This window comes from Eptesicus fuscus, chromosome 5 (genome assembly GCF_027574615.1).
Source record: "Eptesicus fuscus isolate TK198812 chromosome 5, DD_ASM_mEF_20220401, whole genome shotgun sequence".
In the NCBI taxonomy this organism is placed as follows: Eukaryota; Metazoa; Chordata; class Mammalia; order Chiroptera; family Vespertilionidae; genus Eptesicus; species Eptesicus fuscus.
This window is the reverse complement of record NC_072477.1, coordinates 107,815,528-107,828,748: the sequence shown is the minus strand read 5'-3', so window position 1 is coordinate 107,828,748 and position 13,221 is coordinate 107,815,528. Positions and strand designations below refer to the sequence as shown.

At 45.0% G+C, this 13,221-nt stretch overlaps 1 protein-coding gene across 1 annotated transcript; it reads left to right on the top strand.

Annotated features, from left to right (window-relative positions):
• Positions 1 to 12,821: 12,821 nt before the first annotated feature.
• LOC129149038 (ubiquitin-like protein 5) lies at positions 12,822 to 13,221 on the top strand. Its single transcript, XM_054715630.1, has one exon. It carries the CDS (start codon positions 12,878 to 12,880, stop codon positions 13,097 to 13,099), a length of 222 nt encoding a protein of 73 aa, XP_054571605.1. The 5' UTR covers positions 12,822 to 12,877; the 3' UTR covers positions 13,100 to 13,221.

Sequence of the window (13,221 nt, the reverse complement as noted above, 5' to 3'; positions counted from 1 at the left end):
CTGAACTGGAGAGGAATGCCCAGCCCCGGGCCAAGAAGGTGAGGTAGAGGCTGCATTGCACCAAAGCCATGTCCCTTGGTGACAGGTGTAACACCAAATTGTGAAAAGGAAAACCCACAGGGCTGCTGGCGCCCAGGGAATCTAGACCTGGGACTACAGCCATGGAGGGCGAAAGATGTCCTGAAAAACGGCCCGAGTGGCATGGTGCCTGTGGGCTGGGGGGGGGGGCAAAGAGGGGGCGGAAAAGAAACCCGCAATTTCATGGTTTTGCTTTCGTTTTGTCTTTGCTTTTATTCTCTAAACCCAAAATATAGGACTTTTCAGCTGCAAAAACTCACCCAAGGCTCCGGTGCAGGGAGAGGCACAGATTTGTGTAGCCTGAGGAGAGGCTGGGGAGGGAGGTAGAGCAGTGAGATGTGACCAAGACTCTCCCTAACCCTCCAAACCTAAGCAGCCATTTCTTCCCAGAAGAGATACTCCCTCCCAGTGGCCTCAAGGCAGGGAATACAGCCTGCCATACCCTGCCTGCATTCTGAGCTATACAAAGGAAACAAAGGCTCTCAATAGCCCCAAAGACCCTCAGTGGCTGGGTTGGAGGAGGGGCCGTTCACTCCACTATTCTGGGAATCAGACTGATAAAAACCAGTTTTCCAGCCACCCCATTGGTCTCCATACAAGGATCTCTGACCAGCCAAGGCCAGAGCTATATTTGGGCCACTCGTGGAGGAGTAGCTCTGGGTCAGGGAAAATACATCCATCTGATCCCCGGATAGTGAAACAGCACCAACCCCACCTACCTAAAACCCTGACAGAAACAGACTCGAGTGGTTAAGATTGACAGCTGGCTGACAGGCAAAATGGGCAGATTGGTTCCACCTGCTTGCAACCAAGGCCTGTGGAGACAGACACAAGCAGAGTGGTGGATTGCGAAAGACAGTGCCTGACAGTGGTTAGCCCCTAAATACCTTCCAGGGAGCCCAGAGATCGACCCAAGCCTTTATGCTCAATTAATATTTGACAAAGGAGGCAAGAGCATACAATGGAGTCAAGACAGTCTCTTCAATGAAACTAAGTTACCAACTTACACCATACACAAAATAAACTCAAAATGGATAAAAGACTTAAACGAAAGATGGGAAACCATAAAAATCTTAGAAGAATCCATAGGCAGAAAAATATCAGACATTTGTTGTAGCAATATCTTTACCGATACAGCTCCTAGGGCAATGGAAACTAAGGAGAAAATAAACAAATGGGACTACATCAAAATAAAAAGCATCTGCACAGCAAAAGAAACCAACAAAACAACAAAAAGCCCACTGCATGTGAGAACATATTTGTCAATGTTACATTTGATAAGGGTTTAATCTCCAAAATGTATAGGGAACTCATACAACTTAACAAAAGGAAGATAAACAATCCAATCAAAAAAATGGGCAAAGGACCTAAATAGACACTTTTTGAAAGAGGACATACAAAAGGCCAAGAGACATGAAAACATGCTCAAAGTCACTAATCATCTGAGAAATGCAAATCAAAATGACAATGAGATACCACCTCACACCTGTGAGAATGGCTATCATCAACAAATCAACCAATGACAAGTGCTGGCGAGGATTCGGAGAAAAAGGAACCCTCCTGCACTGCTAGTGGGAATGCAGACTGGTGCAGCCACTGTGGAGAACAGTATGGAGTTTCCTCAAAAAATTAAAAATGGAACTCCCATTTGACCCAGTAATCCCACTTCTAGAGATATATCCCAAGAAATCAGAAACACCAATTAGAGAGAATATATGCACCTCTATGTTCATAGCAGCACAATTTACAATAGCTAAGATTTGAAAACAGCATAAGTGCCCATCAGCAGGTGAATGGATTAAAAAACTGTGGTACTATTGTATCACACTGGACAAGATGCCTTAATGAGCCAATTAGTTAGGAGTCATCTTTATTGCACACAGGTTCAGAGCAGATTACCTCTGTCAAATTCTGAACACCCAAAGGAGGAATCTCTTTATATCTTTTTAGGTCTTTGTGTAAGTTATTTTTACAGACAATTTGTAACCTTGAGTACATATCATATCTAACAAACACCTGTAACCTTGAGTACATATCATATTTATACAGACACCTGGCATAGGAGTATTATCAGTATCAGCGTATTAGCCCTTTATGTTAGATGGCTAGCTTGCAAGGTCAGACAGTTAGGTTTATCTTTTCTATTATTTATTTTTCTTTTTAATATATTTTATTGATTTTTTACAGAGAGGAAGAGAGAGGGATAGAGAGTTAGAAACATCGATGAGAGAGAAACATTGATCAGCTGCCTCTTGCACACCCCCTACTGGGGATGTGCCCGCAACCAAGGTACATGCCCTTGACCGGAATCGAACCTGGGACCCTTGAGTCCGCAGGCTGACGCTCTATCCACTGAGCCAAACCGGTTTTGGCTATCTTTTCTATTATTTAAGCTTAAAAAAAACAAAGATATTTTTCAGAATAAGAGACTATCTAAAAATAACAGAGTTGACCTACAGAATAAGAGACTGTCTAAAAAGAACAGAGTAGTTCGAATAGCAGTTTCAAACAGCAGTTTTCCAAAGGAGGGACCACCATGCTTCTGTACATCTACACAATGGAGTACTACGCTGCTGTAAAAAGGAAGGAACTCTTACCATTTGCAGCAGCATGCATGGACCTGGAGAGCATTATCCTAAGAAAAATAAGCCAGTTAGAGAAAGATAAATGTTATATGGTCTCACTCATTTGTGGAATATAAAGAACAATATAAACTAATGAACAAAAATAGATCCAGGAACACAGAAGCATAGGACTGTCAATTCTCAAAGGGAAGGCAGGGGAAGGGTGGCAGGGGTGGGGATAAGAGATCAACCAAAGGACTTGTATCCATGCATATGAGCATGACCAATGGACACAGACAATAGCGGGGTAGGGGCATGTGCTGGGGAGAGTTCAATGGGAGAAAAAGGAGACATATGTAAAACTTTCAACAATAAAGAATTATTTTAAAAAATAAAAAAGGAGATACTATCAAGGAAGTGAAGCCCTGGCTTATTTAGCTCAGTGGTTAGAGCATCCGCCTGCAGATCGTGGGTTCAATTCCTGGTCAAGGGCATGTACCTTGGTTACAGATTCCCCAGCCCAGGTAGGGATGTGTGTGGGAGGCAGCCAATCGATATTTCTCTCTTATCTCTCTTTCCCTTCCCCTTTCCTTCCTTCCACTCTCTCTAGAAATCAATGGAAAAAATATCCTTGGGTGAGGATTAAAAAAAAAAGTCAAAAGACAACCCACAAAATGAGGAAACTATCTACAAATTATATGTTTGATAAGGAATTAGTATCCAGAATATACATGAGAGGTTCAAGACAGAAAGGTAAATGAGGTATATATAACTTCCTGAGCTAAGGAGTGAGGTCAGGAGCCCGAGGCTTCAGAGGGAAGGAAGGTCATATGCAGGACAATAAGAAGAGCAGATGTTCAATAAGTAGATGTGTTCCATGTCTTATAGATAGTGTCAGGAGCCAAGAGTTGGTCAAAGGATTAACTCTGACCTTACTTCAGTAAGTTACTGAAACAGAAACTCACGGAAACTAGGCCCACTTCCTCTTGCCTGAGGACAAAGCATTCCTTCTGTAGCCGCCCTTCCACCGCCACACCCTTTATCTATAGTCAGCACCCTTTACGACTTTAGCCGATTATCTAAGTCCACATGACCCGTTCAGCCCCCACCCCTCCTAGGCATCTCCCCTTCTAGAAACCACATATAAGGAACACTGTAAGAATAAAATTTCGACACCCCTGGGTCTGGGAGAGGACGCGCCCCTGGGTCCGGGTGAGGTCACGCGCCCCTGGGTCTGGGTGAAGCTGGATCCCGGGTCCGGGTGAGGCCGTGTGCACCTGGGTCCGGGTGAGGCCATGTGCCCCTGGGTCTGGGAGAGGCTACACACCCCTGGGTCCGGGTGAAGCTGGATCCCGGGTCCGGGTGAGGCCGTGTGCCCCTGGGTCCGGGTGAGGCCGTGTGCCCCTGGATCTGGGTGAGGCTGGGTCCCGCTTCTGGGTGAGGCCGCTCGCACCTGGGTCCGGGTGAGGCCTCGCACCCCTGGGTCCGGGTGTAGCGGGATCCCGGGTCCAGGTGAGGCCATGTGTCCCTAGATCTGGGTGAGGCTGTGTCCCAGGTCTGGGTGAGGCTGCGCGCCCCTGGGTCTGGGTGAGGCCACGCGCCCCTGGGTCCAGGTGAAGCTTGATCCCGGGTCCGGGTGAGGCCGTGTGCCCCTGGATCTGGGTGAGGCTGGGTCCCGGATCCAGGTAAGGCCGCACGCACCTGGGTCCAGGTGAGGCCACGCACCCCTGGGTCCGGGTGAGGCCTCACGCCCCTGAGTCCGGGTGAAGCTGGATCCCGGGTCCGGGTGAGGCCGTGTGCCCCTGGATCCGGGTGAGGCTGGGTCCCGGGTCCGGGTGAGGCCGCGCGCACCTGGGTCCGGGTGAGGCCACGCGCCCCTGGGTCCAGGTGAAGCTGGATCCCGGGTCCGGGTGAGGCCGTGTGCCCCTGGATCCGGGTAAGGCTGGGTCCCGGGTCCGGGTGAGGCCGCGCGTACCTGGGTCCGGGTGAGGCCACGTGCCCCTGAGTCCAGGTGAAGCCGTGCCCCTGGGTCCGGCCGAGACCAAACCAGAGGGAGTCGGACCTCCGTTACCACCATTTGTCCACCATCCAGAGCTGAGGGGTCAGTGCCGACATGTACACATAAGGAACTGGTGGACATTGATATTGGGTCTCAAAAGAACTCTTGGTCCAGAAAGAAACACACTACAGACTGATTCATTTGCCTGTCAGCATAACTATTAGTGCTCCTCTCACATTCAGTTCTTATAAGTATATCTCTAGTGACACATGATCTCACTCATCTAGGGGAAATGATGAACAACATAGACTGATGAACAAGAGCAGAACCAGAAACAAGGAGGCATCGATCGGACTAGCGGGCCTCAGAGGGAGAATAGGGGAGGGTGGGGGGAGGGGGGAGAGGTCAACCAAAGGACTTGTGTGCATGCATATGAGCCTAACCAATGGTTAAGTTCAACAGGGGGTTGGGGCATCCGTGGGGAGGGGTGTGGGATGGGAATGGGGGGATGAGGACAAATATGTGACACCTTAATCAATAAAGAAATTTAAAAATAAAATAAAATAAAATACAAATAAAAAATGAAATAAAAAAAAGAATAAAATTTCGAGGCTTGATCAGAAACCCTTTTGTCCTGCCTCCATTCTTCTGCGTCCCTTGTCTGTCTCTCATTCTCTTAGGTGCGCTGCCTCGGTACCCTCGTTAGAAGACCCCGCTGGCCGGGGCAAGATAGATCATAAAAAAGTATTTCTGGTGATAACTTTTATTATGGGCAAGGACCCCAATTTAAGTTCCTTAAGGGAGAGATAAGTTTCTCTTGAGCCTGCAGGGCCTTGCTTGCCTTCAGCTCAAAATAATCCATGTGCCAAGTAGCCCAACTTGGAGAGGTGTGTTCTGAACCCCTTCACCAATCAAAACCATAATGAGATAGCACTTGACATTCGGTATTATTATAATGAAAAAGGCACTAACAAATGTCAGTAAGGATGCAGAGAAATTGAAATCCTCATACATTGCTGGTAAAAATGTAAAATGTTGTTGCTGCATTTGAAAACTGCTTGGCAGTTTCTCAAAGGTTAAACATAGAGTTACCACATGACCGAGAATTCCCATAGATATATATTGAAGAGAATTAAAAAAATATATAAACACAAAAACTAATACATAAATGTTGATAACAGTATTACTCACAATATCCAAAAAAGTAGAAATAACCCAAATAATCATCAACTGATGAATGGATAAACAAAATGTGGTATAGCCATATAATAGAATTTTATTCAGCAATTAGAAGAATGAAATCCTACCTAATAAAAGGGTAATATGCAAATTGACTGCACCTTCGCTACACCTAAGCCACGCCCACCAGCCAATCAGGGTGAGTATGCAAATAAACCCAACCAAGATGGCTACAGCCACAGAGAGCAAGGTTTCCCAGGCAAGGGAGGAAGCCAAGCTTTCCGCCTGCCCTTGCTAGGTCTAAGCCTCCACTCAAGCTACAAAGTTTCAATTATAGAAGGTAAACAAATCTTAACAGAAATGGCGGCAGCCACGGAGCTGGAGAGAGCAGGCCAGGGTTGTCCCCGGCAATGGAGAAAGTAAAGCTTTCCGCACACCCTGGCCAGGCCCAGGCCTTCGCTTAAGGCTACAAAGTTTCAATTATAATCCCAACAGAAATGGCTGCCACCGCGGAGAGAGCAGGAGGCTTGGCTCCGCTCCAGGCTACAAAGTTTCAATTGTAGAAGGAAAATAAATTCCAGATACCAGGGCCTCCTCTTGGGTCACCAGGGGGCGTGGCTGGCCTGCAAACCACCACAGGCCCCTTGCTCAGGCAGCCCCACACCCCTAGGGAACCCCCATCCTGATCCAGGACACCCTTCAGGGCAAACCAGCTGGCCCCCACCCCTGCACCAGGCCTCTATCCTATCTAATAAAAGAGTAATTTGCAGATTGACTATCACTCCAACACAAAATATGGATGCCCCCATGTGGTCAAAGATTCTGCTCCCATGTGGACACAAGATGAGGGCAGTTGGGAGGCACCAGGCCTGCAAAGGAGGGCAGTTGAGAGGGATCAAGCCTGCAAGGGAGGGCAGTTGGAGGTGATCAACCCTGCAAGAGAGGGCAGTTAGGGGTGACCAGGACGGCAGAGGAGGTAAGTTGGGGGCAGAAAGGCTGGCAGGGGAGCAGTTAGGCATCAATCAGGCTGGCAACGGAGTGGTTAGGGGGTGATCAGGCTGGCAGGCAGAAGCGGTTAGGAGCAATCAGGAAGGCAGGCAGGCGAGCAGTTGGGAGCCAGCAGTCCTGGATTGTGAGAGGGATGTCCGACTGCCCATTTAGGCCTGATCCCACCGGGCAGTCGGACATCCCTCGAGGAGAGGGTACAGGCTGGTCTGAGGGACACCCAGATTGGAGAGGGTACAGGCTGGTCTGAGGGACACCCAGATTGGAGAGGGTACAGGCTGGTCTGAGGGACAGCCCTCCTCTCTGTGCACGAATTTCATGCAACAGGCCTCTAGTATTAATATAACTACAACATGGATGAACCTTGAAAACATTATGCTAAGTGAGAAAAGCCAGTCACAGAGGACTGCATATTGTATGATTCCATTTATATGAATAGGAAAAACTATAGAAAAAAAGTGAAATAGTGAGTAGGATTAGGAGGAGTGTCATTGGAAGGATATAGGGAGTAATCATTAATAGGTTTGTGTGTTGTTGTTTTTTGGGGGGGAGGTGGTAATGAAATGTCCTAAAATTGATTGTGATGATAGTTGCACAACTCTGTGAATATACTTCAAACTTTGAACTATACATTTTAAATAGGTAAATTTTATGGTGTGTGAATTATATCTCAATAAAGCTGTTATATATATATATATATATATATATATATATATATATATATATATATATATATGGTTATTTTCATGGAGGAACTTGTACACAAATGTTCACACTAGCTTTATTTGTAATAGCCCAAGCCTGAAAACTACCCAGATATCTTCCAAGAGCGAATGGTTAAACAAACTGTGGTCTATCCATACCCTAGAACACTACTCAGCCATGAAAAGGAATGAACTATTGGTATGAGCCACAGCTTGGACTACTTTCCAGGGAATTATGCTGAATGAAAAAACCAGCCTTGAAAGGATACATCCTGCATTATTTCATTTATGGAAGAAGAGTACAGATGAGTGGTTGTCAGGGGTTAGGAATAGGAGGGAAGGTGTGGCTAAAAAGGGGTGACAGGAGGGATCTCCTGATAATGGTACACAACCTCTTGATTGTTTTGCTGGTTACTCCAGGCTACCCATGTGACAGTCTTGTGTAGGGACACACACACACACACACACACACACTCACACTCACACGAGTGTACACATAACTGGTGAAATCTGAATAAACTCTGTGGAGTGTGCCAATGTCAGTGTCTTTGTTTTGATACCATGTTGTGGTTATATGAGATGTTGAAGGAACATGGCTGGGGGAGGGGTACACAGGACTTCTCTGTGCATTTATTTGCAACTGCCTGTGATTCTATAATAAAAATAGAAAAATTAAAATACATATAACTAGAATCCAACCCCTTCTAATCACTTGCCCTGGTACCACCCTGGTTTAAGTCACTCTCACCTCTTATTGAATTATTGCAATGGCCTCTTAATGGGTCTCCGTGCTTTTATTCTCAGTAGAGCAGCTTTTAGGCAGTTCCTGTCACTTGTGGAAATAAGGACCAGCCAAATGAGAAAAGCAAAGGCTATTTATTCCGAGCTGGCTCCAGCAAGGAGGCAGCCTTGTCACTTTATGTATGTTGGCAGAGACTCCGAGGAGGCAGAGATGTGGGAAAGCTTTACAGTGGGAAAAGGAAGGCTGGTGACCGGAGAAGCTGTCACTGGGCTCACTAAAAGCAGGGCAAGCTGTGTGATTGGCTTCTTCTGGCTGGTTCTAAGTTGGAAACAGGAACGAAAGTTAGGGAAACTGTCAGTTCTGAATCAAATGCTGCCCAGTTGGGAACGATTGTTACAAAAGTCAGTTTAGCTTTCTGGATTGTCACCAGAGATAGCTGTCTGAACTCCAACAGGCAGCTTCCTGGGCTGGTTATTGTATGAGAGGCATGTTTCCTAGGCAGGTTGTTGCAGTTTGGGGTCAGAGTTCTACTTTTATACATGGTCTGGCCATGGGCCATTTGTATATTCAGACTCTCCCATTCCTCTGCTAGAACTCTCCTGTGGCATCCCATCGATCGCCTACAGGGCCCTACATGAACTGGCCCCATCTTCACCTCTACCATCATCTCCCACTCTCCCCCCTCTCAACTCCAGCCACATCGGCCTCTTTGCTTTTCTAGAACATGCCAGGCACTCTCCCAAGGTATTAATGGCCTTCTAACACACTGAATAATTTTCTTATTTTTAATGCTTATTGTTTAAGTATACCAGTAACTCCCAACTAGAATGTAAATTCTACAAGGATGGGAGTCTTGGTTGATTTGTTCACTATGATTCCAGCACCTAGAACATTGCCTTGTCTAGCCCAGTACAATTTTTTAATGAATAAGTGAATGAATATGTGAGTATGTGTGTGTTCAGATAGAACATTTACTTAATTTTTATTAGATGCTTGGAGTTTACTGGGCACTGTGCTAAGTGCTTTTATATATTATCCTATTTTATTCTTGATAGCTCTTCTGTAGGGTAGGCATTATCAGAGCCACTTATTTTCCAGATAAGATAATCCAAAGGGACACATTGCCCAGAGCCCTAGAACTTCTCAGGGATCTACATAAATGTTTAAAAGTGAAAAAATTCTGGCTCCAGATACAAAAACTTCAGAATAACCCAAGCTAATTAATGTCTAATCAGATATCTATAAAATGTCATCAGTTGTTAATTTATGTCACTAATTCTGTGTCAACTTCTTTCATTATTAAATTAATTTTCATAAGAATTTCATTATGTTTGGAAATAATTTTTAGATTGGAGTTTTTTTTAAATTCTGCAAGTACTTAAAAATGCAAGTGAATGCTGGGGTGCTGAAAACTTACAGATAATTGTGCTGTAAATGAGTTACTCTTAGCCAAATAATTTCCAAGGCAAGCTTACCAAAAAAATCACTTCATATCATTTTACAGTAATATGTTATATTTAATGTAGCAATTCTGTGTGTTTCAATAATTGTTTGGGAGGAACCTCCAAAAGTAATAGCACCTCATCCTAGGAAAGTCTTAAAATGTCCTTTGATATAATTATCCCCATTTTACAGGCTTAACTCCATGAGCTGAAGTTTCTGGGTCCCTCTACTCAACCTTCCCCAACGTCTTCTAGCTAAACCCTCCCATCATCCTCCTCCCCAATGCCCTCCCTAACCCCCTCTACCACCAAGTTCAGCCTGGGCCTGGGCACATAGGGGTGTGTGTGTGTGTGTGTGTGTGTGTGTGAATGTATATGGGAATGGCCAGGCAAGGTATCATTTCCAAGGCCTGGGCCTCAGGCTTCTTTCCTCTCTTCTCTTTCTCTCCACTGCCCCTAGCCATCCTTCCAGATCCTTGAAAGCTACATCTGGAATGAGAAAACCAGCTATCCCCAAAATTGCCACAAGATGGTGCACAAGCTCATAACCAGGCCTCTGTAGTTCCCCCTTCAGGGAGACAAGGTTCAGACCAGGGAGCTGAGGCGCCCCAGAGACCCTCCCAAAGCATCTCCTCCTCTAGCGACTCCGGCCCCTCCAGGGTGACCACCGGGCTGTGTGCACCGCCGTGGCGGACAGCGGTGTGGCTCCTGCTCCCTCTCTGTCCCTGTCTCTCTGTGGTTTTGTCTCCATGTTCACCCTCCAGGCTCCCTCTTCGCTCCCTATCCCCATCTCTCTTTCCTTGACTCTCTCTCTCTACCTCATCTTCCTCAACAAACCTTATGCTCCCTCATATTTAACAAGTTTTAAAAACCAGTTGCTGATGTCTATTATATGGCAGACACTGCCAGGCTCTGGAAAGTCAATGAATGCAAGTTGGAGTCCTAGTCCAAGGAGCTAGCTCCCAGCAGAAGACTGTGATGGGCAAGCCCCTTTTATCTTCAGCCTCCTGCCTGCCCCTCGCTTCCTCTCACTTTCCTCTCTCTCTCCTGGCTGAGTGGCAGAGACTCTAGAGCAACAGGGATGGCGAATGTCTGCCCTTGTCCCGCCCCCGTACAGCGGAGCCAGGCTTGGCAGAGCAGCAGGAAGCCCCAGGACCTTGAGAACCGCTGGGAAGGTTGTCTCTGGGCCTGCAGGCCTGGGTCTTCCCACCTGTGAAATGAGGTAGGTGGGTCAATCATTTGCTCCCTTCCAGCTTGGGACCCTGAGGTTCTCCAGAACCACCCCCACCCAGCCTTGGCTTTGCAGGCTTATCCCAGCTTCTTGCCAACATTGAAGCACTGGCCTCACTTAAAGACTCACTGTCCTGGCTGGCCAGCTGGGTTCCACTTGGCTTAGGAAGGGAATCTAGAATCATTCACCAGAAAGAGACAGAAATGTTCTCCCAGCCTCAATACATAAACAATCTCCCAGAAGTCCCACCTCCTTACCACTCTCAGTTCATGGCTTTTGGTTTAGAGGCCTCACCTGAGGGATCAACCGGGAGGCCTATGTGAGTGACCCAGTGACTAAAATTTTATTGCCAGCACTTCTTTCCCTTGACTTTGTTACAGTTAATTACCTTCCCAGAACCACACCTACCCTGCCCACACTATGTGCTAGGCTTTGTATGAGGGCGGGTACATGTTTAGCCCATCCTTATTCCCTTCCTTCTTTCTCAATTCTTCTCTCTCTCTCTCTCTCTCTCTCTCTCTCTCTCTGTCTCATTTAAATTCCAAATGGGTCAAAAATTTACATGTAAAAAATAAAATTATAAGAATACTTGGAATTCCTTTATAATCTCAGAATGGTTTTTTTTACTTGATTCAAGATCTAAGAGCCATAAAATAAAATATTTATTAATTCAAATACATTTTTTAAATTTCATGGGATAATATCATAAGCAAAGTCAAAATACAAACAACAAATTGGGTTTTAAGAAAGAACTTTACAACTCATATAAAAAACAGCTCATCTTCTGTGTATTTAAAGAGCTCCCAGATACAAAGACAAAAATAGAACCAACCAATGCTAGAAGAATGGTCAAAATCAATGAAACGGCAGTTCATAGAAAAGGAAACACAATGACTCTTAAACATATTACAAAATGTTCAACTTCATTCAAAATAAGAGAAAAAACAACGGAAAGGTTTCAAGGTAATTCAATGAGGAAAAGATACCTTTTCAACAAAAAAAGTGCTGGATAATTGGATATCTACACGGAGGAAAAAAGAACCTCTATCTTTTACCTCACACCGTACCCAAAAAGGAACTCAAAATTACCTAATAGCTGAATCTATAAACTTTTAGAAGAAAACATAGGAGAAAATCTTCAAGATCTTAGAATGAGCAAAGACTTCTAAGACAGGACATAAAACTTCTAACCATTAAAATATTATAGATTGAACTTCATCAAAATTAAAAACTGCTATTTGTCAAGTTAAAGCATCAAGAAGAAAGGCAAGCTGAGAGAAAATATTCCAAATATACGCATCTGCTAAAAGACTTGTAGTCAGAGTATACTAAGAACTCTTAAAACTAGTACTCATACTATGTATACCAATAAAACTAGTACTCATACTATGTATACCAATAAAACTAGTACTCATACTATGTATACCAATAAAACTAGTACTCATACTATGTATACCAATAAAACTAGTACTCATACTATGTATACCAATAAAACTAGTACTCATACTATGTATACCAATAAAACTAGTACTCATACTATGTATACCAACTTTTAAATGTAACAAATATCTGGACACTTCACAAGACATATGCCCAATAAGCACATAGGAATGAGGCTCAAGGTTGGCACCACCACTGTGGAATTGGTTTGGCACTTTCTTTTTTTGTTTTTTGTTTTGATTCCATCTAATTTTTCGTTCAGAAAAGACAGGTAAACAATTTATGCACAACTTTTTAAGGACCCTCTCTTGCACATAAATGGAGCTTCGCCATTTTCCTGTCTCCCGTATTCAATCTGCACAGGGAGACTAGAGGTGGTTGTTCCCATTTTTTTTTTTTTAATTTCTTTATTGATTAAAGTGTCACATATTAGTCCCCGCTTTGCTGTCGAGCGAAGAGGTTGTGGCGTCGGCAGGTTCCAGGTGATTCCAGGATGATCGAGGTTGTTTGCAACGACCGTCTGGGGAAGAAGGTCCGCGTCAAGTGCAACACCGATGACACCATCGGGGACCTCAAGAAGCTGATCGCAGCCCAAACGGGGACCCGTTGGAACAAGATCGTGTTGAAGAAGTGGTACACGATTTTTAAGGACCACGTTTCTCTGGGGGACTATGAAATCCATGATGGGATGAACCTGGAGCTGTATTACCAATAGAGCGGATTTCCTTCCTTGTCCCCTGTCCCCCCTCCCCTTTTCTCCTGCTCTCAGCCCCAGCACTGGAATGGATGCTTGTTTTTAAAGTCCTGTTAATAAAAACTTAGAACAGCAAAAAAAAA